The sequence below is a fragment of the Mustelus asterias genome, chromosome 9 (assembly GCF_964213995.1).
Source record: "Mustelus asterias chromosome 9, sMusAst1.hap1.1, whole genome shotgun sequence".
Lineage (NCBI taxonomy): Eukaryota > Metazoa > Chordata > Chondrichthyes > Carcharhiniformes > Triakidae > Mustelus > Mustelus asterias.
The window spans coordinates 22,543,239-22,567,471 of NC_135809.1; the positions used below are offsets into that span (position 1 = coordinate 22,543,239).

The window sequence follows — 24,233 nt, forward strand, 5'->3', positions numbered from 1 at the left end:
GCTTTAGCCTTGTGCTAGCAAGCAATGTACAATTCCCTTTACTAATGCAAGCCTAAAATTGCTAGAATCTATTATAGAGGATGTAATATGGTGGGAGGGCAGAAATAAAAGGACATGAATAGATTAAGGGTTTCAAAAAGGAAGAGATACAAGGCACAAGAGGTGTGAAGGCTCAAAGTGAGTGCACTTTTAAAAGCCAGGGACCTGGGTTCGATTTCTGGCTTGGGTCACTGTCTGTGGGGAGTTTGCACGTTCTCTCCGTGCCTGTGTGGGATTCCTCCCACAGTCTGAAAGATATGCTGGTTAGGTGCATTGACCCAAACAGGAGTGTGGCGACTAGGGGAATTTCACAGTAACTTCATTGCAGTGTAAGTGTAAGCCTGACTGGTGACTAATAAACTTAAGTGATTAGGAAGGCAAATGGAGTATTGGCCTTTATTACAACGAAAATTAAAATGAGGTTACAGGGCTTTAGCGAAACCCCTTCTGGAAAATGGCACAGTTCTGGTCTCCTTGTTTGAAAAGAAAAAGAATTGCATTAGCAGCAGGTCATCTGGGGAGAGGGGCTTATTTTGTGATGCAAGAGAGAATAGGTTGGGCAAGGGCCCTGGAATTAAAATAATGGGAGGTGAACTTACTGAAACACAAGATCCTGAGGGGAAATACCAGAATGTTTCCACTTGTGGGATCAATTAGATCTTAAAAGTAAGAGGTTACAAGTGAAGATTTTCTTTTAATCTCAAGGTTACGAGTCTGAAATTCTGTCTCCCAGAAAGCAGTTGGAGGCTGGGTCATTGAATTTATTCAAGGCAGAGTTACAGATTTTTGACAAAACAAGGGATGGAGGACACATGGCAAGTGAAGTTGTGACCACAACCAGATCAGCCATGATCCTTTTGAATGGTGGAGCAGGCTCAAAGGGCTGACAGGCCTACTCCTGCTCCCAAGTCCCATGTTCCTAGTTAATCGGTTAATAGCAAATAACCCCAAATTCTATGTGTAGCTGCCTTGTCCAGTGGTGTCCTGCACAAGCAGGAGTTCTAACATCAGTGATAATCTGAGTGTCTGGAAAGTCAAATTTAGGACCGTCATTTGCAAGAGAAAGAAAAACTCTCTCAACTTCAAATTGAAAAGTCATTTATTAAATAAATGCAAGATCAAATTCAGCCATCATATTCACATCTCAAAAGTACAATCAAGGGCACTTAAATCATCTTTGGGAAAGAATTTCAATTCAAAGTCAGCATTAAAAGTGCCTAGAATCTGAACCTCCTTAGTAACATCAAGTTTACACAAGTTGTTACCCAAGCTACACAGACTTGGTTTGAAAATGCAAATTCAGTTTAGCACTGAAAAACACTAGATTTATAATTAACACTGCAATTTTGATGTACAAAATGTTTTTAAACCCTTATATTCAAGGCTAAACTGAATGCTTACTCTCACGCATGACTACTTTTGTAGGTTTAACAGTTACACAAGCCCAAAGGCAGACCTTAGTCCTAAAGTGTTGCTAGATAAACCTCTTCACTAATGCACATCAATAAGGCTCTAGACCAGTGCTATTCTAGAGACAGTATCAACCATAACTAAATACACTCATGCCACTGAAAGACAGCTTGTGTTTTTTTTGCTCTTCAGACAATTTAGTGTTGCTCCAGCATTCTATCCAAAATTTCATTTTGTAGTGTTCCCAATAAAAATATTAAGCAAAGCCTTACACAAAATCGTAGGAAAATGGGTGCCACAGTGTAAAATATTCAGAATAATTCCATCCTGTAAAAGACATTGTGGATAATTTAACATCTCAGGACACAACATGAAGTGAAGTGGTTAGATTTAGTGGACAACTGATCAATAAAATAGCTGATTGAACGATTGTTACTATTTGGCAGATTGCATGGATGTTAGATATAGCTATTAGCCATTTCTTTCTAGCAACCATTAGCCACTTGGCCTTCACACGTCTTCCTCATACTCAGCCAAGAAGCAAACAAAAAAAACGAAGAGCGCAGCTCCTGCAACATTTGATTTCACAAAATATCAAAAAAATTATGCAGCTGGGATCTCAAATCCTTCAGTGCAATATCTATGCCCACTACCATTGGAAAGTAAGCTCAATTTCAAAGCAAAAGAGTCAAATTGAGGCAAGCTTTCATTTGGAGAGAATCACAATTCAGATTTTATAGAATGATGTCCAGCCACATGGACAATGTGGTTGGACACGATAGCACAATGTGGGCAGCACGTTAGCACAGTGGTTAGCTCTGCTGCTTCACAGCTCCTGGGACCTGGGTTCGATTCCTGGCTTGGGTCACTGTCTGTGTGGAGTTTGCACATTCTCCTCATGTCTGCGTGGGTTTCCTCCCACAGTCCAAAGATGTGCGGGTCAGGTTGATTGGCCATGCTAAAATTGCCCCTTAGTGTCCCGAGATGTGTAGGTTAGAGGAATTAGTGGGTAAATATGTAGGGATATGGGGGTAGGGCCTGGGTGGGATTGTGGTCGGTGCAGACTCAATGGGCCGAATGGCCTCTTTCTGTACTGTAGGGTTTCTATGATTTCAATATAGAATTTTACTAGTTAATGCCAAAGAACTTGCAAAGCTTTGGTAGAAAGAGATTAATGGCAGTCAATTTTACACTATTGAAGGTTGCACATCAGCAGTAAATAAGATGGATATCAGGGCAATGTTTTAAACATCTACAATCCCTTCTTGCCAAAACCAGGTAAGATGATCAAGCCAATAGATTTCAGTGCATCTTGGGACACTGTATTCCCTCTTAAAATAATTGTGGGTGGAGAGAGAAGAAAAAGAGTCACAAGTAAAATAATGATGTCTCAGTCTTAACATTTGTATGGTAGCCAAGTTATCAACCTACAGTTGGGATTGGGACCTGGGGGACAACAAAAGAAACCTCATGCTTCAAATTAAAAGCAAGTTTGGTCATATGCAAATGTATAGAATCACAACTTCACTCCATTCCTACCACTGTTGAGACAAGCCTGATCCAAAATATTAAATACAGGAAATGCAAGACCTTCCTTTCCTGATAGTACGGAGAATGAAGAGATGCAACAAATCAATTGAGCGCCAATAATTTAATCCCAGTTGTCTGCCTCTGCCCCAAAGTCATGAGTGAAGTTTCCGTGACAGTGGGCTGGAAAGAAGGGTCACAATACCCAAATTTCTGCTGTGCATATGCTCCTTAGAATATATTTTACAATGAAGCCTAGTTAAAGTACAGAAATGAGACACTACCCCTCCATGCTACAGCAGAGAAGCAAATGACTTGACTGGCAAAGGTAATTCAGTACCCACCAAGTATAGCTCTGGTTGCTAGATAACTCATGCAAGGAAAACAAAAATCAAAACCATTTGTTTAGTGTTGTATCTCAAGCGATTATATGCATAGGTTCTTTTGAAAAAAAAGACAATGGTCCTTGCAAAATAAATAGTTATTTAGAACTGCAATACATAAAAGTATATTAAAATTTTTCACTTTGAAAAGGCAATTTTTTTTAAAACATGGAAACATCAAGAGTGACGGATCAAAAAGAAAATACAATTCCTAGTGATTTTTCAGTCCACAGAGTACAAGGTTATATCACTGATGACAGCCAGCAAAAAGGCTTCATAAGGTTTTGTGGAATAACTTCATTGCACCAGGTCCATGGTGGAACATTAGTTGAGGGTCAAATCTGTACCTAAAAAAAAATTAAAAGTACTGCATAAGTAACAGCAGACAGATGATACAAATACCACCAACCCACATACTCTGGTTGCATTTGTTGCCAAAGGTTTTTTTGTTAAAATAATTAACTGTAAAAGTGCATCATAAAGATTAGCCTTTTATCCCCACAATACAAAACACCGTTCTTTTCATATTAATGCGATCTGGTGCACCACAAATGCAATATTAAAGAGCTCTGGAGCCACAGGTTACAGATCCTTTTCCTAGGGAAATGTCCAAATATTGCTTCTTACCTTGGATCATATATTCCCGGTGTATGGCATGTTGACCCAGAACAAGACTGTAACATCATGAGACGATGGTTCATCTTCTCAAGAACTTCTTGATCTATACTCTTGGCAATATTTGTGATTTGGTGTGGGTCAGAGGTTAAATTATAGACTTCTACAAACACCTAAATAGAAAAAAAACTAAAGATTATGGAAGGCATTAAGTTGGCATCCTCATGCCTTTCAAGGTCAAAAAGGAAATTGCTGCTTCCACCCAATACTGAAGTAATGATGCATTGCAAATTTATCAATAAACTTTTAGGCATGTTATGATTAACCAAATCATTGGAAGCTTCTCTTTCTACTCAGTAAAATGCATTTTACCTGACAAGATTCCTAACCTGGAGGATGTGGATATATATTAAATCATTTATACCACTAGTAGCAAATTGCAAGTCAAGGGCTGATCATATTCTGGAGTATTTTAGAATTCAGTCCACAAACATTTCACAAAGTGTCGACAATTTTATACATTTCATGCATGCTTCCAATCTCACTGCACACACACCCACCATGTTCCATCACCTTGCAAGGCTGCTTAAAGTTGAAATCCACACAGTATGTGTAATAAAAATCTACACAAATATATTTAAAACTAGCTGTACTGACAAATTTGTATTTTGGAGCCAATCCCACCTCAAAACCAAATACAGAATGAACAAGGATATAATATTCTTGTTACTCAATTGAGTTTAGCCCAGCAGACCCTTTGTTAAAAATGTTTCTACTGCATCACACAGCCACACAAAAATCTCAAGGCACTTTACAGGAAGCAGCAAAACTTGATATGGTCAATAACAATATTGGGATAGATGGTCAAAGATGTAGGCTTTACTGACACCGATGGCTGTCATCGGTGATACAACCTCGTACTGTGTGGACTGAAAAATCACTAGGAATTGTATTTTCTTTTTGATCTGTCACTCTTGATGTTTTCATGTTTTTTTTTAAAATTGCCGTTTCAAAGTGAAAAATTTTAATATACTTTTATGTCTTGCAGTTCTAAATAACTATTTATTTTGCAAGGTCCATTGTCTTTATTTCAAAAGAACCTATGCATATAATCACTTGTGAGGTACTTAAGTGGGGGGGGGGGGGGGGGGTGAAAAAAGAGGCAAGGGATGACGAGGAATAGGAAGGGCTTTGACAGCTAAAGACATGGCCATGATAGCACAGCATAGGAAGCCTGAATTAGAGGGTTGTGGGGATTCCAAAGACAGGGAGAAATGTGAAAACAAGGATAAGTATTTTAAAGGGATTTGAGTGTACAGGAATAGTAAGAGTTTAGAAGCAACAAAGGAATGGATGAGAATTCCAGCAGTTAAGGGGCAGAGTAGAAATATGATGCCACAAATATGTGGTTGGAAGCTCATCCTGGGGATCAAATATGACAATCTTCAAACTGTGGTTCAGCCTCAATAACCTTGCCAAGAAAATGGATGGAGTCGGTGCCTACAGAAGAGTTTGGAGCATGAACTAAAGACATTGGCTTCAGTCTTCCCAATGTTAAACTGGAAGAAATTTCTGCTGTCAGAAGCAAAGTGGAGGGAGGGCTGGGTGATAGCAGCATGCAAGTGAAAAATGAAACTGCATTTCAAATGATGGTACCCAAGGACAGCATGTTCATGAGGTATCAGCAGGGACCAACAAGGATTTTTAAAAAAGGTTTGGGAGTGGGAAGAGAAACCATTGCTGGTGATACTCTGATTAGATAGCTAAGAATAGAATGGAACCAGGGCAATCTCACTCAACTGAATGATGTAGTCACAGTATTTGCGACATGGCAGGATAGAAATTAAACATTCAGGTCTGTGAAGGATGGGCACAGATTTGGAAGGTGGACAACACGTTCCAAGACTCAGGAATGGTAGATTGGAGATGGACAATAACTTGCAAGATTGAGGGCTGGTTTAAAGAAGGGTGAAAAACAGTACCCAATGACAGCATGAAGGGAAGTTGGGTGGGGAGTGGTTTAGTGAGAAGGTCGAAGGAGCAGAGATAAGCTTGGAGAGGACACATGGGAGAAACCAGAGAATGATGAGAGTTCAGGGCTGGGGGTGGGCAGAGGAGGGGGTTGGTCCAGTGGACATGGGGAAAGAAAGCGGCAGAGGCAGTGATTGGATGGTTTGAAGCTTCGAGACAATATCATTCAGTAGCTTCATGCATTTGCTGGACACTAGGATTGAAGAGACAGGAGTTTTAAAAAATGACAATTTTCATTAGAAAAAAGTTAAAACAGGTATTAGCTCGAAACACTAATTAGCAAACATGGAACAAGCTACAGTAATGGCTCTTCAACATTACCAAATGATTAAGACTTTCAGGACTTTGGTGAAACCAGGTTCCACAACATAAAGTTTGAGAGAAATGTTGTGCGTAGAGTTACTATTGGAACAATTTCTGGCTGCTAGGGTCTTTGGATAAGGTGCATACAGAACAGTGATGCAAAAAAAAACACAGCTAGCTTGCAGCAATAAATGAAGTGTACATGTCAATGTCAGCAGAATCTTAGCTTTGATGGAATAGCTGGTCACAACCTCTACTGGCACACTGACTAAAGTTGAACCAGCTATTACAGGCAGAGTCACAGTAAAGAAAAAGGGGTGCAATTTTGTCCCTGGTTGGTATTGATCAGTCAAGCTCACAACTGAGCTTGAAGTCAAAGAACAGGAAGAAAATAAGCATCACCTTCATGGGGGTAAAACAGGAAAAGACATTAAATTTAACTGCACTTACCTCACTATCATCAAATTCACAATATTGCAAGTTAGCTGCAGTGGCAATCGTTCTTACACACGCATAGGTGTTGTTATATGCATCTTCACAAACACAATCAGGGAAACAATTCTGTAGGAAGAGTTTGTGACACATTTGAGTGTACAAGAAACAGTTTCAGCCATAAAATGTACATAGTTATGGCTACCCAGTGGTTCATTACCTCCACTGCCGAAGATAGGTGTAGGTAATGTTTTCACCTGTTAATTTAACATAACATTTCAAAAACTAATGGTTGAATTTCATAGGTACAGCTTGGTTCTAGGAAGAATTGTTAGTTTTTACTTGAAGATTTTTTATGAGAGAATTTATTTATTAACATTGGGAGATTGGGACAATGGACTTAAGAACGTTGCAAGGATGTTTGATTTAGAATATTTTTGATTGTTTTTTTTAAAGAATGTTGTGCATTGTCTCTGCTGCTATGGGGAAATTTGTTACAAATGAGCAGAGTTTTCAGAGCCACTTGTTGGATATGCATTGGTCTAAAGCCTCTTGAAGTTGAGATAGAAGCTTCCAATAAAACAATTTTAGCTTTGTAGTTAAAGCCTCAACTAGGCTCGAAAAAAACCCAAGAACTGTGTAATTGAGGTATGCACTGAGTTACCATTCTAAAAAGTGAAGATGGCAGAAATATTAATCTAATGGAGTATTTTACCAGTACCTTTTATGCCTGCAAATACATATTTCCATGTCACTGAATCAATGCTACCTGTCACTTGCAGATCAAAAAACTAATCCAAAGTGTAGGGGCTCACTTAGTGCTGGGGCGTGGATGGGGCAGAGTTTGTAAGGAGCATCCAGGAGGGCTTCCTGAAACAGTATGTCGATAGTCCAACTCGGGAAGGGGCCATACTGGACCTGGTATTGGCTAATGAGCCCAGCCAGGTGGTCGGTGTTTCAGTAGGGGAGCAGTTCGGGAACAGTGACCACAATTCAGTAAGCTTTAAGGTACTGATGGCTAAAGATAAGTGTAGTCCTCAAGTTAAGGTGCTAAATTGGGGGAAGGCTAATCACAACAATATTAAGCAGGAACTGAACAATGTAGATTGGGGGCAGATGTTTGAGGGCAAATCAACATCTGGCATGTGGGAGGCTTTCAAGTGTAAGTTGATAGGGATTCAGGACCGGCACATTCCTGTAAGGATGAAGAATAAGTATGGCAAGTTTCGGGAACCTTGGATAACGAGAGATATTGTGAGCCTAGTCAAAGAGAAAAAGGAAGCATTTGTCAAAGCTAGGAGGCTGGGAACACATGAAGCAAGGGTGGAATACAAGGAAAGTAGAAAGAAACTTAAGCAAGGAGTAAGAAGAGCTAAAAGGGGTCATGAAAAAGCATTGGCCAGCAGGATTAAGGAAAATCCCAAGGCTTTTTACACATATATATATATAAAGAGCAAGAGGATAGCCAGGGAGAGGGTTGGCCCACTCAAGGACAAGGTTGGGAATCTATGTATGAAGCCAGAGGAAATGGGTGAGGTATTAAATGAGTACTTTGCGTCAGTATTCACCAAAGAGAAGGACTTGGTGGATAATGAGTCTGGGAAAGGATGTGTAGATAGTTTGAGTCATGTTGAGATCAAAAAGGAGGTATTGTGGTTCTTGAGAAACATCATGGTAGACAAGTCTCCAGGACCTGATGGGATATACCCCAGAATACTGAGAGGGGCAAGAGAGGAAATTGCTGGAGCCTTGAGAGAAATCTTTGTATCCTCACTGGCTACAGGGGAGGTCACAGTAGGAAGTTTAACACCACCAGGTTAAAGTCCAACAGGTTTATTTGGTAGCAAAAGGGGCTTGGAGCTCCAAAAGCTTGTGTGGGGCTTTTGCTACCAAATAAACCTGTTGGACTTTAATCTGTTGTTAAACTTCTTACTGTGTTTACCCCAGTCCAATGCTGGCATCTCCACATCATGACTACAGGGGAGGTCCCAGAGGATTGGAGAATAGCCAATGTTGTTCCTTTGTTTAAGAAGGGTAGCAAGAATAATCCAGGTAATTACAGGCCGGTGAACCTTACATCAGTGGTAGGGAAATTATTGGAGAGGATTTTTCGAGACAGGATTTATTCCCACTTGGAAATAAGTGGACGTATTAGAGAGAGGCAACATGGTTTTGTGAAGGGGAGGTTCGTGAGACATGACTTGATCAAGTTTTGAGGAAGGTGATGAACATGATTGATGAGGATAGGGCAGTGGATGTTGCCTACATGGACTTCACGAAGGCCTTTGACAAGGTCCCTCATGGCAGACTGGTGCAGAAGGTGAAGTCGCATGGGATCAGAGGTGAGCTGGCAAGGTGGATACAAAACTGGCTCGGTCAAAGAAAACAGAGGGCAGCAGTGGAAGGGTGCGTTATGATTTGGAGGAAAATGTAACTGGACTGATTTGTAAGTTTGCAGATGACAAAGGTTGGTGGATTTGCAGATAGCAATGAGGACCATCAGAGGATACAGCAGGCTATAGATCAGTTGGAGACTTGGGCGGAGAGATGGCAGATGGAGTTTAATCCGGACAAATGTGAGGTAATGCATTTTGGAAGGTCTAATGCAGATAGGAAACATACAGTAAATGGCAGAACCCTTAGAAGTATTGATAGGCAAAGGGATCTGGGTGTTCAGGTACACAGGTCACTGAAAGTGGCAATGCAGGTGGAGAAGGTAGTAAGGCAGCATACAGCATGCTTGCTTTCATCAGCCAGGGCATAGAGTTTAAAAATTGGCAAGTCATGTTAACGCTTTATAGAACCTTAGTGAGGCCACACTTGGAATATAGTGTTCAATTCTGGTCGCCACACTACCAGAAGGATGTGGAGGTTTTGGAGAGGGTACAGAAAAGATTTACCAGGATGTTGCCTGGTATGAAGGGCATTAGCTACAAGGAGAGGTTGGAGAAACTTGGTTTGTTCTCACTGGAGCAACGGAGGTTGAGGGGAGACCTGATAGAAGTCTACAAGATTATGAGAGGCATGGACAGAGTGGATAGTCAGAAGCTTTTTCCCAGGATGGAAGAGTCAATTACTAGGGGGCATAGGTTTAAAAAGTGCGAGGGGCAAGATTTAAAGGAGATGCAAGAGACAGATTTTCTTTTTAAACCAGTGGCGGGTGCCTGGAACTCATTGCCAGGGGAGGTAGCGGAAGCAGATACAGTAGTGACTTTTAAGGGGCGTCTTGACAAGTACATGAATGATCCCCGGAATCCCCGGAAGCATAGGGGGTTTTAGTTAAGTCAGGCAGCATGGTCGGTGCAGACTTGGAGGGCTGAAGGGCCTGTTCCTGTGCTGTAATTTTCCTTGTAGCAAAACTAATATCCTGCTATGTAGAAGAACGAAACTTTTCTCGAATTTCTTCAGACTAAATTAGCTCAGGAAAAAAAAAAGTGCCAGTCTAGGGCATTTTAGGACACAATCAAACCAGTTGATCTACTGGCATCAAATGAAACACTAGCTGCAGCAGCCAGTTTCTGTGACACATTGTAAGGAAATCTATGACCTCCACACCCAGGCTCATGAACAACGTCAATACCACAAATTTACAAGCTGCAATCATTCAGCAGATGATGTTCAGAGAATCGAGTGCCACTTTCCACAGGGCTGAGGTTATACTGTACAGAATACAAACTCTTTGGAGGAGTTTCATTTATTGATCTTACCTGGGTATCCAAATTCACTATGCACAAAAAAATTCAGATAATTTGTAAACCCACTATCTAGAAACATGCAACTGAACCCAAATTTAACAGTACCATTCTTAATTTACATTGCAGTTTTCTGCAAGGTAGAAATTTTATGTCTGGATTGGAAAATCTAATACTTACTGTGACCCCAGGCCCCAACGAAGGGCAGGTTGGATCACTTTTATTATGTCCCTCTCCTTGGTATTCTACAAGGAGATCAGTCCTCCATGTCACATTTTGTGCCATACCATTCTGAGGAGAGAGGTGAGATCAATTATACAATGTAGATTTCACATGTAATGCAAAAAAAGTGTATTGATATGAAAAATTTTCAAAGATTTTATCCTATTTTCACATAATTGAACATGATTGAGCTAGAATTGAGGCTGAAGTAGATCTGAAACAATTGAAATTTAATTAAGTTACAAGACACTAAAATTGAGAATTTAGTCATGCCTATACTAAAAAGATTAAACTACAGATACACTAGAGTGACTGATCAAAGTCACAAAAACCACTTACCAGCAGAGGCAAGAGAGACATGCCATCCATCCTAGTCTTGTTAACATCATAGCCAGCTATATCCAAGAATGTGGGAGCCAAATCAATATTTGCTACAAGCATCTGGAGGAGGAAATTAAAGTCATTCGAAAGGCCACTAATCATCTAAACAACTCAAAACACCTTATTTTCTATTAAAGATTCAGATCAATGGTTAAGATGTCGAAAAACATTACACTTTAATCTAATGCAATCTCCCCATTTTTGTTGCACGCTCCACCACATACATTAAACATTAAATTTTTATGTAACATTTCTTGAAGACTGGTGTATGCAACTTCAGACTTACGCCAGATAAAACAATCTGTGTGGGGATGCAATTATTGTCTCATGAGGCTATAGATAAAAGAAACTTACAACAGAATCGGAATAGCATTAGAAGGGCGAGAATAAAGTATAGATTGAGCGGTGAAAAATGTTCAAAATTATAAATGATCCTGGGTTTTAAAAAAAATAGACCATGGTGATATAGCATTTAAAACCTGGCTTCAAATATGCTTGCTGACTTCATTGAACACAAGTTTTCTTCACAACATTCCTTCATGGTTAAATCGGTCTGAGCACTACTTAAGCAAAATGTTGCTAGCATCAAAAGTGAAGCTATACACGAAATAGTTGTTGCACTATAATTATATTAAAGAAACATCTCCCAAGATTACACACTGGTCTAGATCACCAATGTCATAATCTGATTAAGAGCGATGATCAGTAAGATTGCAGATAACATGAAAACTGGTGAGTAAATAGTGAGGAGGAAGCCTTGGATAAGAGAATGATATAGATGGGCAGAAGTGGCAAATATAATTTAAACCCTGAAAAAGAGAGGTGATGCATTGTGGAAGGACTAACAAGGCAAGGGAATCCACAATGAATGGTAGGATGTGAGGAAAAGAACCTTGGGAAGCAGGACAGGTGGGTATGGTGATTAAGACACAAGGGATATTTGGATTCTTATGCCTCTTCTAATAAAGGCAAGAGCAGGGAGGTCATGATGCAGCTGTACAAAATGCTCATTAGGCCATAGCTAGAGTACAGTGTGTAGTTCTGGTCATCACACTATAGGAAGGATATGATTGCACTAGAAGGTGCAGAAGTGATTTACCAAGATGTTGCCTGGGCTGGAGTGTTTCAGCTATAAAGAGTGGCCTGTTAGGCTCGGATTGTTTTTCCTTACAGCAGAAAAAAGTTGATGGTTGACAAGGGACAGATTAGAATAGGTAAATGCTTGATGGCTAGCACAAGATAAAAAAAAAGAGGCCCTTCAGCCCATTGTGTGCTGTGAAACCAACTACCAAAATCAGTACATTTCATATTCCAAAGTGGAGCTGCGCTGCCAGAGAATCTAAACAAAACTTGCTTTCTAGAGAATCTTTGATTCAAAAAAAGAATTCTGCTTAGACTCCATATTATAGTTTGTTAGTTGGATCTGTTGTTCCAGCCACAATTTACACAAGTAGCAGTCTGGCACAAATACCTTATTAGTCAGGTTAGATTTGATTCCAGGTCCTCGCACAAGCAATGGCACTTTAATATCAAATTCATATAGTTGGCGTTTGTCAATTGGCAAAGAAAATTGACCTAAAACACATTTAAAACAAATGTTACTACCAAATAATGCATTTCATATGCTAGTGCTAGCAATTTTATAACATTCTATCACAATCCTGTATTTTATAAGAAATTTCAAGATAGCATATTGTTTGAATAGAGAATTATGGCCATGATTCTAAACATCTCTGATTATACCACAGATAACTATTGCAGAATGGACAAAAGTCCACTTGATTGACCTTTTTAAACTGAGGGAATAATGATGAACCCTACTTCTAGGAGCAGAGAAAGAGAGAGACAGTTACAACTGGGCTGTATTTGATTTATTATTGTCACATATTAACAGAGGAAAGTATTGTTTCTTGTGCACTATACAGACAAAACATACCATTCATAGAGAAGGAAACTAGAGTGCAGAGTGTAGTTTTACAGTCAAAGCTAGGATGTAGAGAAAGATCAACTTAATGCAAGGTAGTCCATTCAAATGTCTGACAGCAGCAGGGAAGAAGCTGTTCTCGAGTCAGTTGGTACGTGACCTCAGACTTTTGTATCTTTCCCCCCCCCCCACCGAAGGAAGGTGGAAGAGAATGTCTAGGGTGCGTGGGATCCTTAATTATGCTGGCTGCTTTGCTGAGGCAGCGGGAAGTGTAGACTTTAAGTTTATTTATCAGTGTCACAAGTAGGCTTACATTAACACTGCAATGAAATTATTGAAAATCCCCTAGTCACCACACTCCAGCGCCTGCTCGGGTACACCAAGGGAGAATTTAGTATGGCCAATATACCTACTGGGCTGTGGGAGGAATCCCACGCAGACACAGGTAGAACGTGCAGACTCCACACAGACAGTGACCCAAGCCACAAATTGAAACCAGGTCCTGTGAGGCAGCAGTGCTAACCACTCGATTGTTATCCAATAAATCTCTGACCAAATATAATGGAGAACGTTATAAACCAATTGTAGAAAAACAAAAAAAATCCTGATAATCAATGTCAACTTCAAATGTTTTACTGCAACTAAAGAAATCAGCTAGATAGTAAATGCTGAGCAGCATAACAAACAATCTTCTCTAAAACGCTGACAGCAGAATACTGGTCTTTTTAAATAGGTTGGGTTTGTAATCCACGAGTACCAAACAACAAGCTTAGAAAAGAATATGATTTAATCAGCAGTTTCAAATAAAGCAAAACTTGACAGGAAATAAAGAAACTATTACCTACCTGTATGATAGCCATTATCAGATGTAAAGAAAATATAGGTGTTTTCTAACTCTTTGACTGCATCAAGTTTCTTCACAACTTTTTCTACAAGATCATCCACTGACAGCAGAGTTTGCCACCTAACAAAAAACCATCTAGGGTTAGGCCAAACATTCCCATATTGATTTTAAAAAAAGAGACAAAATAAAGCGAATGAGAAACAGCTATACCTTTTCCTGAAAGCATTATCCAGAAAATGAATTGAAGAGTTGGTCATGGGAGTCTTTGCTTGCCGGATTAGCCAATGTTTATCCTTTAAGAAACATTAGTGTCAACTAAGAAGCATTCAAATATCATTTAAAAATAAGTCTGTTGATCTGACTATCCTGCATCGATACAATACTTTTAAAAACTGGAATAGTTACATCTTCATTACATCCTTACTTTATGCAGCTGACTTCCAAGCTTCTAGTAATGATACTCATTAGCCAACTCCTTGGTGACATGGCTAGTGAAACTGATGAGGTATTTTCTATAACCATGCCCAAGTAGAAAGTATGCTGCAACTTTGGCTCAAAAAAAAAGCCTAAACTTTAAAAATCACACCATATATTATGATCCAACAAGATGCCTTTAGGATATCATTTGAATTCTGTGAGCAAATATACAATATAGCTTGCATTTTATTATGTTGGTCTGAACTGACTGGAGTTTTTTCACAAGGTGTACATCAATTAAAAGGTAACCAGGGCAATTTAGCTTCACTTTATTACTTCCTTCAGCAATTGATAAAATTATCTACTTCAAAGTCACTTATCTTCTATTCATTAGATAGACCAAAAACATTTGGGTTTATAGATTGTGCAAAATATGCAAAAGAAATTACACATGAATGAGGAGGAAGATAATTATTTTAACATTCTGCTTTATTGTAGCCACTATTCAGTATAAAAGTACCTTTCCATGTATATTAAAGTTGGTGTTTCTTGGTGCTTTAACATCCAAAAAGCTCTTTTCATACTGTGGGGCAGGAGTCCAAGGGGAATGTGGTGCTGGAGTAGAGATCATCATGAAGAATGGAACATACTTGTTTCTGTATTCCAAAAACTCCAATGAAACATTTGACTGTCAAGTGAAAGTGGCGAGGTTAGAATGTGTTGACTGAAATTACAGGAATTATAAAATACATCAAACAGGGCCAAGGTGTACAAATGCTGGAGAGAATCACAGCATTACTAAGAAAGACAATAATATTTTACAGAGCCAAAACAATGAAGCAGATGGAATAGCTGCCAAAGATCATTCCCTAAATCAAGAGCAGCAACATTCCAGTAACTGCAGTACCGCAGGACAAACACCTCTAATAACTCCAACTTTAATACTAATAGATCTCTAGCCAATTACAGTAGGTATGTCAAATTTAACCTGCACTTATCAGATTCTTGAACTCCAACATGATCAATCTCTTTAAAGTTACATCTCTATGTTCAACACTGCAAAGATAGATAAGACATGAATCGAAGTTAAGCCACTCAGCCCATTGAGTCTGCTCTGCCATTCATTTTATTTTAAATATTTAGTTGGACGTTCCAGAGCCAACTTTTAAAATGATTTTCAATAAATTAGCTGCATTCCAGATAAAATGCAGTTAGATGTTAATTTGGATCATCCCACACCAACTTAACAGCAATCATTTTCAAAAGGAAATCAATCAATAGATGGAGATGTAGGAGCAGAAGTAGGCCATTCAATGAGATAATTACTGATCTGATATGATCATCTTCCACTCCACTTTGCCACCTTATCCCCATAATGCTCGATTCCCTTACTGATTAAATATCAAACGCAAAGGAGAGGAGAAAGTGAAAGAAATCCAGGATTGACATGCAAGGCAAGGGTTACATTTAATGGGATCTGGGACAATCAAGCCCCAACTACAATTGAAGAATACGTGAATGGAAAATAATGTCCGTAAGTTAGAATTCACTTTGCCTCAGGTCAAGATTTGAGCAGAACCCAGACTGATACTTGTGCTGAATGAGGGAGTACTGCCCAGTCATAAGGTGCCATCTTTCAAAGAAAATAAACAAGGAGGTCCTGTTTATCCCCTCAGATGTACGTGAAAGATCAGAGCAGAGCAGATTTTCCCCTGGTGATCTCAGCAATATTTAACCTTTAGCCTACACCAAAAAGGATGTGGCATTTATTTTGCTATTGCAAGAACACTGCAGTGTTCACATTCGTTGCCATGTTTCCCACGTTACAATAGTATTTATTGGCTGGAAAACATTTGGGGTTATGCAAAAGGCTGTGGAAACCACTGTACAATGCCCATTTCTTTCAAAGCAGGCAAAGGCAGAGGGAAATCGCATCCAAAACAAGTAATTTTGCAAATTTAAGAGAAAATTAAAAGCTGGATCTGGAAGGGATGAATTATAATTTATATCACCCAGTTGAAGTGTTCATATGCAACAGCCTGCATTTGCAAGCATGACAAGAAACTCTGGCTCATTAGGAGACTTGCACAATGGGACTCACGATAATGTGAACAAAATGAAAAATATACTTACTAGTAGATCAGTTAGATAATCTTGGCTGTAGTTCTGGCCATGATTTTGAGGTTTTCCATTAACAGACAGTGTGTAATTGTAGTATTTTGAATTCTTTGCCTAAAATTAGGAGGTGAAAATAGTCAGCATTGCATTATACTGAGCTCCTTCCACCCCTTCCCCACCTAATTGGATGCAAAATAACACAGCAGTGCACGATTTCCAATTTCCTCCCATCTAGCACATTTTGTACATTGCATTCATAGAAAAAAGTAAACCAAACAGCCCCTCAAGATCACTCTGCCATTCTATACAGTCATGCCTAACCTTGATCTTCAACTCCATTTTCCTGCCTTTTCCTCACGTGTTGATTCCTCGAGTGATCAAAAACATGTTTTGCAGCCTTAATATATTCAGTGATGTTACATTCACAGCTGCCTAGGGTAGCGAATTCTAGAGATTCACAATCTTCCGAATGATAAGTGGGAAAACCAGCTTCTCAGTATCTACCCTGTCAAGTCCCCTTCATGAGATCGCCTCTCATTCTTCTGAACTCAAGAATATAGGCCCCTGATCAGGAATAAAATTCATCTTTTCTAAATCTACATTTAAAATTAAATATTCTGCATGATAATTGCACACTGTACACAACTTATTTGGCTTGATGTTACATGAAATACAAATCCTGCAGAACTCTTACGGCATCTATGGTAATTATGCAGTGGAATAGTTGTTCTGTAGGTTAACAATGAATTCCTTGTAAATGCTTACCAGAGCATACCAGTGATCCCAACCTGGTGGAACATGTTCGATGCCACCTGCAACCTCTGATCCATACTGTAAGAATAAGCAAGACACAAATGTAACAGATTGTAAATGAGCACCAGGAAGAAAAGTCCTATTTACAACTCATTGGATAGTTTTGTCTGAAACTACCTACAAGGGCGGGCCCTCTGAAATATCCTGAAAATACATAATTCTCCCACCACCCCTTCCCATTTGAATGGGGAGGCATCTAGTTCCATGTGGTTGGTACAAGACAACTAGGCCATATCATTGTGAAAAGTCTTGATCTTAGTGAAAATATACATGATCATTTCTAAAAGGACACATTTAATCTTTATATACAAATAGTACCCTGTAGTCAATCAAGGAGCACCATACAAAGTGTTAACCATTTATTAGTGTACATTCCTTAGGAGAATTACCTGAAATTTTTTGATATGGCTCAAGAAATTCAAAGCATCAGGTACAAAAGGAAGTACAGTTTTTCATATTATATTGCATATATTGTTACAATTGCTTTGGAAAGGACAGATGAATACACATTTCTAACCATCAGCAAAACATCTGGTGCTATTTAGCAAAGCAGTTTCATCAGTGCCTTGTTTGCTTCATTGCCTCTCCCAGGTGTGAAGAATGAATTCAGTGCATCATAGAATCATTGAATCCCCTACAATGCAGAAAGAGACCATTTGACCTATCAATGCCACATTGACAACAATCCCATACAGGCCCTATCCCCATAACCCATGTATTTACCCTGTTCATCCCCCTGACACTAAGCAGCAATTGAGCATGGCCAGTCAACCTAACCTGCATATCTTTGGACTGTGGGAGGAAACCCATGCAGACACGGGGAGGACGTGCAAACTCCACAGTCACCCGAGCTGGAATTGAATCCGAGTCCCTGGTGCTGTGAGGCAGCAGTGCTAACCATCATGCCACCGTGCTGCCCTGTGCAGCAATGTACTTGGAAAAACATTGAGCATCATAAAATATCTAACATTAAGGTAAAGGGGCAGCGCCTTTTTGTTAAAGTTAGATGCTGCTTAACAACTGTATATTAGTTGATCATAACAAACAGCAGTATTGCTTCATCCAAAAATGTAATTTGATAAAAGTTACTCATTTCTGACTGCAGTTGTTCCATTTAGATTCATAACTAATGGAAATATGGCAAAAACAGCAAAAAGAAAAATTAATCATGATCAACACACAAAATGCAAGCAATCACAAAGGCAAACTCTCACATTGGCATGCAACTCCTTACATGCACACATTGGGAGTATATTTCTTGCCTGATCTCCCATTCTGGGCCTGGTGTAATCCTTCTAACGTTTGTGCTAAGTGATCTCCTCCCACCCAAAAATAACACACACCACACTTGTGTGGAAGTCTGGGGTGGGAAGAAAAAAAGTCACGCGCTTTGCCTTTTGAGGAATAGAGTTCAGAGACTCTCAACCCTCTCCCGTGACCCATTGTTCCAGATTCTCAACAAGAATCTCGAACAACATTGCAACATCCAACCTGTCAATACTTCTCACAATCAAATCACCTGACTCTAACCTCTAGTGGATACAAACCCAACCTTTCCTCAGACGACAACCTGCCCATTCCTTGTATTAGTCCAATTATCTTTCTCTGAACTGCTTCTAATGCATTTACACCTTTCCTGAAATAAGACGACCAATACAGTACATGAGACTTCAGATGCTGTCTCACAATATCCTGTGCAGCTGAAGCATAACCTCACTACTTTTGAAATTAATTCCCTCACAACAACATTCTATTATCTTTCCCAATTACTTGCTGTGCTTGAATACTAGCCATGTGTTATATGCACCAAGATAAGCAGATCCCTCAATCTCAAGAGCTGTTCAACATCTCACCATTTTAGAAAAGCTTTTTTTAAAAATCCTTCCTGCCAAAATTGACAAGTTCACATTATACTCCATTTATCAGATTTTTACCCTTCACTTAACCTTTGTCCCTTAGCAACCAAAGTCATTTATATAAATTTTAAACAGTGGAGGTCCTAGCTCAGATCCTGTGGCACATTACTCTTTATCCACAACACGTGACTCCTTCACAGAACTCCAATAAATTGGTTAAACATGATTTCCCTTTCACAAAACCACATTGACTGTCTGGTTGCCTTGAATTCTTCCCCAAGTGCCCTGCTAATAGTGGCAGTGGTTAGCACTGCTGCCTCACAGCACCAGGGACCCAGGTTCAATTTCTGACTTGGGTCACTGTGCAGATTCTGCACATTCTCCCAGTGTCTGCGTGGGTTTCCTCCGGGTGCTCCAGTTTCCTCCCACAGTACAAAAGATACGCTGGTTAGGTGCATTGGCCATGCTAAATTCTCCCTCCACGTACCTGAACAGGCACTGGCATGTGGCAGTAACTTCATTAACTCTGCAATGTAAGCTTACTTGTAACACTAAAGGAGTTACATTTACTCTGTTAAACTTCCTGAATCTAGGGAATTAAAACCAATGCATTTACTACCTTATTAGCCACTTCTTTCAAGACCTTGGTGTGAAATCCATCTGGACCTGGAAATTTGTTAGCCACAGACCCAACAATTGCTCAAAACCACTTCTCAGCTGAGCAATTATACACTTTTTCTTCAAGTTTAATAGTAAGTTTTAAAAAAACACATTGGCCCTCCTCCCCTTGTAATTTCCCTTACTTGAATGCATCTTTTGTATATTCTGAAGTATCCCTTCAAATATTTGCCACTGAACCTCTTACAGATCTATCCCCAACTCGACATTCATATTCGAAAGTTTAAAGTTAGTCTTGGCTATACTTCATTCCCCCAAACTGAAATGTAAAATTCAAACACATGATCTCTGCTACCTAGGAGGGTACAGTAAGAAGTTTCACAACACCAGGTTGAAGTATAAATGTCACATCATGGCTACCTAGGAGGGCATTCACTATGAAGTTATTAATCTATTGCATTGCACAATACCAGGTCTAATATAGCCTGCCTTCTGGTTGGTTTTGGAATATGCTGTTCTAAGGAACTATCCTGAAAACATTCTATGAATTTCTTATCAACACTATCTTTACCCATCTGATTTTTCCAACCCACATGTAGATTAAAATCCATGATTATTTCAGTACCTTTTCTGACAAGCTCCCGTTATCTTTTTTATACTCTGTCCTACCATGTGGTTGCAATTGGGTGGCCTGTACACCACTCCCATAAATGACTTCTTGCTTTTCTCATCTCAACCCAAACTGCTATTACATACTGGTTTCCTGAACTTGGGTCATCCCTCTTGTGCGCTAATACCATCAATTAACAGAGCTACCCTTCCACTCTCTCAACTTCCTGTCCTTGCCAAATGCCACATGCCTTTCAGGTTCCAATATATACCATTGCGTGGCATGTCTCCAACAGCCATTAAATAGTACTTATTCATCTCTACTTGCGCTAAGAGTTCATCTGTTTGCTACGTGCATTTAGATACAGACCTTTAGTTTTGTCATTATTTTGGGAGCATCTAGCCTTATCTGCTGATTTACTCTTTGATTTGTACTCTGTCATGGTCTATTTGTGAATTTCTTTTATTAGTACCTTTCACTTTTACCTAGTCTCTTGATCCCTTGCCCCCACCATTCAGTTTAAAACACTACTTCCCTAGTTACGCAACTCAGTAGAACATCAGCCCCACCATGGTTCAAGTGTAGACCATCCCAACAGTACAAATCCCACTTTCCCCAATACTGGTGCCAGTGCCCCACACCAGCCTTTGACCCATGCATTCATTTCTCTAACCATATGCCTTATGCCAATTCACTACACTGCTCAGGTGATTACCCAAAAGTTACTTTTGAAGCTCGGCTTCTTAATTTGGTGCCTAGTTCTTCCTACCATTGGTACCTATATGGACTACGATCACTGGATCTTCCCCCTCCCACTGCAAGTTCCTCTCCAGCCCTGAGCAGATGTCCCACACCCTGGTATCAGGCAGGCAGAGATGTCTGTACTCTTGCTCCTTGCTACAGAGAAGTGTCAATCCCCCTCACTGCATTCTTTGTGCTCCCCTCAAATGGCTTCCTGTACCACAGTGCCATGGTCGGTCAGCTCACCAACCCTGCATTCTCCATTCTTGTGCTCCAGGAGAACGTCTACTTTTCCTAACTCTGTACATTTTCTACATCTTTCCTCAAAGCTCAGCTTTGCCAATTCAACCCGTCAGCCCTCAAAGTCCAAGACAAGTGTTCTTGCCTCCCAAATTATTTTTATCATGCAAATTCAAAGAGAAATAAGGCTTCAAATTTTAAAACAAAATTTTAAAAGGGCAGATACCGAATAGAAAGACACCACAAGTCAGCATTTGCAAGGAGTGGGGGTAACTTTCTCCCTTTATCTTTTACTTGTATGAATGTTAACCAGTATTGTTTTTATTCACCTTCCATTTTGTGCTGGTGTCTAAAAGGATCTTCAGAATACAGTCAGTTAACCTTTAAAACCAGACAATGTCACTCAAATAATCCTTTAAAAACTTTCAATAAAGCCTGTAATATAATCATATTTTAAAACTTTCCGAGATACCAGTTTTAGAATTGTGACAGCCATCATTGTTAAAGTCCAAAACATCAACAGAACTTCAAATCACAAAAACAACAAAAGAACCTTTTACCTCATTCAAATATTTCCCCGCAAAAAAGGTCCGGTATCCACAATGACGTTGGAGGATAGTTGGGAATGTGTTAGGTTCCTGTGTTTTCTGCCATGCTTTGCTACTACAGTTTCCTTCTAGTGTGTTATTAAATACACGGTGATTGTGTGGATACTTCCCAGTTAGGATACTGGCTCTGCTCGGACAGCATAGTGGGCTGGCCACATACTGAACAAAAAAAAAACAGATACGCGTCAAAACATATTTCAATTGTACATTCTACATTTAAGTAAGGCTTTCTTTATATAAAAAGACGACATTTATTTAGAGCACAAAACCCAATTTGTTTATTCTCTTGGGTCTGAGAAACTTTTTTAAAAAAACTTAAGTTGCGAGATGATTTTTAATATAATAAATTACTTACTGTTAAACCCAATCAAGAAAGCACACAAATAGGAATGTTCCCGGTCATATCAAATGGACAAGGAGCTCCAAAACCACATTGCACAAATGTAAAAACTTATTTTAAAAAAAGACAGCTCACCACATTATTAAATGTTGTTCCAAGGTCTCCAAGAAGTTTTCTGGTTTTCTTCAATGGTGTCTGTAGAAAACAAAATGGGTTCAAGCTTAATACGTTTAATTCTGATTTGTTTGGTTTAAATGCTTTAGGAGAATCATGGAAACTTTAACACACTTAACTAGAGAAAATAGAGAAGTACTTAAGTTGACAATTCATTAAACTTGCATATTAAAGTAGTCACCAAAACATGCAGATGGCTTAAATTGTATGGAAGGATCCATCGTCACACGGCTAGTGCCCTCAAGCCAGGCCTGGCCCTGCCATCAGGCCTGATTCTGCTAACTACACCAGGTCTGGGCTTATTTGACAGCAGCTAGCATTAAAAACAAACCAGTCTCTCTCTCTCTGCTGTGTTAAAGCAAGTCACAGCCACTCCGACCTTCCGCTCCCCCAGCGAGGCGCCGCTCCTCTCCCCTCCCCTCCCCTCCCTCAGCCATTCAAAACCCTCCACTACCGAGCCCCCCTCTGCTCACCATCCCGCCCAGGAGGACATCCTGATCGTCGGTGAGGATCAAGACGATGTTGGGCCGCTTCGAGCTGACCTCCTGGACAGCAGCAGAGAGAAACAAGAGAGCGAGTGCACAAGGAAGTGAAGCCATGTCGCTCTCCGTTCACCCTCCACTCCGATTTCCTCTCTCTAAATGGAGCTGCCTCCTCTCTGCTTCTTTTCTATGATTCACCGGTCACATGCGCCTCCAAAACAAGCAAGTAACATCAGCTGATCACAGCACCTGGCGAAATCTTCAAAGGGCAATAATAATTCTCAAAGAGAGGATTGCTTATTAAACGCCAATATATTCATACTGAATGCACAATTCTCAGTGATCATTTAACATCATGCTGCATCTAGTTGTTAATGTTACTTTTTTTCCGGTGGACCCCACATAATTGCAAAGGATTTCACTTAATTGTGGCTTTAAAACGGAGGAGTTCGTCTCGGGAGGAAGAGGTGGTGTAGGCTGTTATTGTAACAACTTTGCCACAACGAAATGGTATCTCTTTTAAGATGCCAACTTCATAAACTAACTCAAACTAACTTAGGGACAAATTAAGAGGTCATGATGTGGAAATGCCGGCGTTGGACTGGGGTAAACACAGTAAGAAGTTTAACAACACCAGGTTAAAGTCCAACAGGTTTATTTGGTAGCAAAAGCCACACAAGCTTTCGAGGCTCTGAGCCCCTTCTTCAGGTGAGTGGGAATTCTGTTCACAAACAGAACTTATAAAGACACAGACTCAATTTACATGAATAATGGTTGGAATGCGAATACTTACAACTAATCCAGTCTTTAAGAAACAAAACAATGGGAGTGGAGAGAGCATCAAGACAGGCTAAAAAGATGTGTATTGTCTCCAGACAAGACAGCCAGTGAAACTCTGCAGGTCCACGCAACTGTGGGAGTTACAAATAGTGTGACATAAACCCAATATCCCGGTTGAGGCCGTCCTTGTGTGTGCGGAACTTGGCTATCAGTTTTGCGGTCACGGGCATTCGGCCTCTGATATTCGGGTAAGCGTTCTCCAAGGCGGCCTTCGCGACACACGACAGCGCAGAGTCGCTGAGCAGAAACTGATAGCCAAGTTCCGCACACACAAGGACAGCCTCAACCGGGATATTGGGTTTATGTCACACTATTTGTAACTCCCACAGTTGCGTGGACCTGCAGAGTTTCACTGGCTGTCTTGTCTGGAGACAATACACATCTTTTTAGCCTGTCTTGATGCTCTCTCCACTCCCATTGTTTTGTTTCTTAAAGACTGGATTAGTTGTAAGTATTCGCATTCCAACCATTATTCATGTAAATTGAGTCTGTGTCTTTATAAGTTCTGTTTGTGAACAGAATTCCCACTCACCTGAAGAAGGGGCTCAGAGCCTCGAAAGCTTGTGTGGCTTT

The 24,233-nt window shown here is 39.9% G+C and overlaps 1 protein-coding gene across 1 annotated transcript; it reads right to left on the reverse strand.

Moving 5' to 3' along the window:
• Positions 1-1,120: 1,120 nt before the first annotated feature.
• Positions 1,121-23,018, reverse strand: gnsa (glucosamine (N-acetyl)-6-sulfatase a). The gene is made up of 14 exons (XM_078219798.1): positions 22,812-23,018; positions 22,300-22,359; positions 21,777-21,983; positions 17,104-17,169; positions 16,354-16,452; positions 14,741-14,908; positions 14,014-14,096; positions 13,805-13,923; positions 12,507-12,610; positions 10,994-11,095; positions 10,613-10,723; positions 6,759-6,869; positions 3,987-4,147; positions 1,121-3,706 (listed from the first exon to the last, which is right to left on the reverse strand). The coding sequence occupies exons 1-14, from the start codon at positions 22,935-22,937 to the stop codon at positions 3,634-3,636; spliced, it is 1,590 nt and encodes a 529-aa protein (XP_078075924.1). The 5' UTR covers positions 22,938-23,018; the 3' UTR covers positions 1,121-3,633.
• Positions 23,019-24,233: the final 1,215 nt, after the last annotated feature.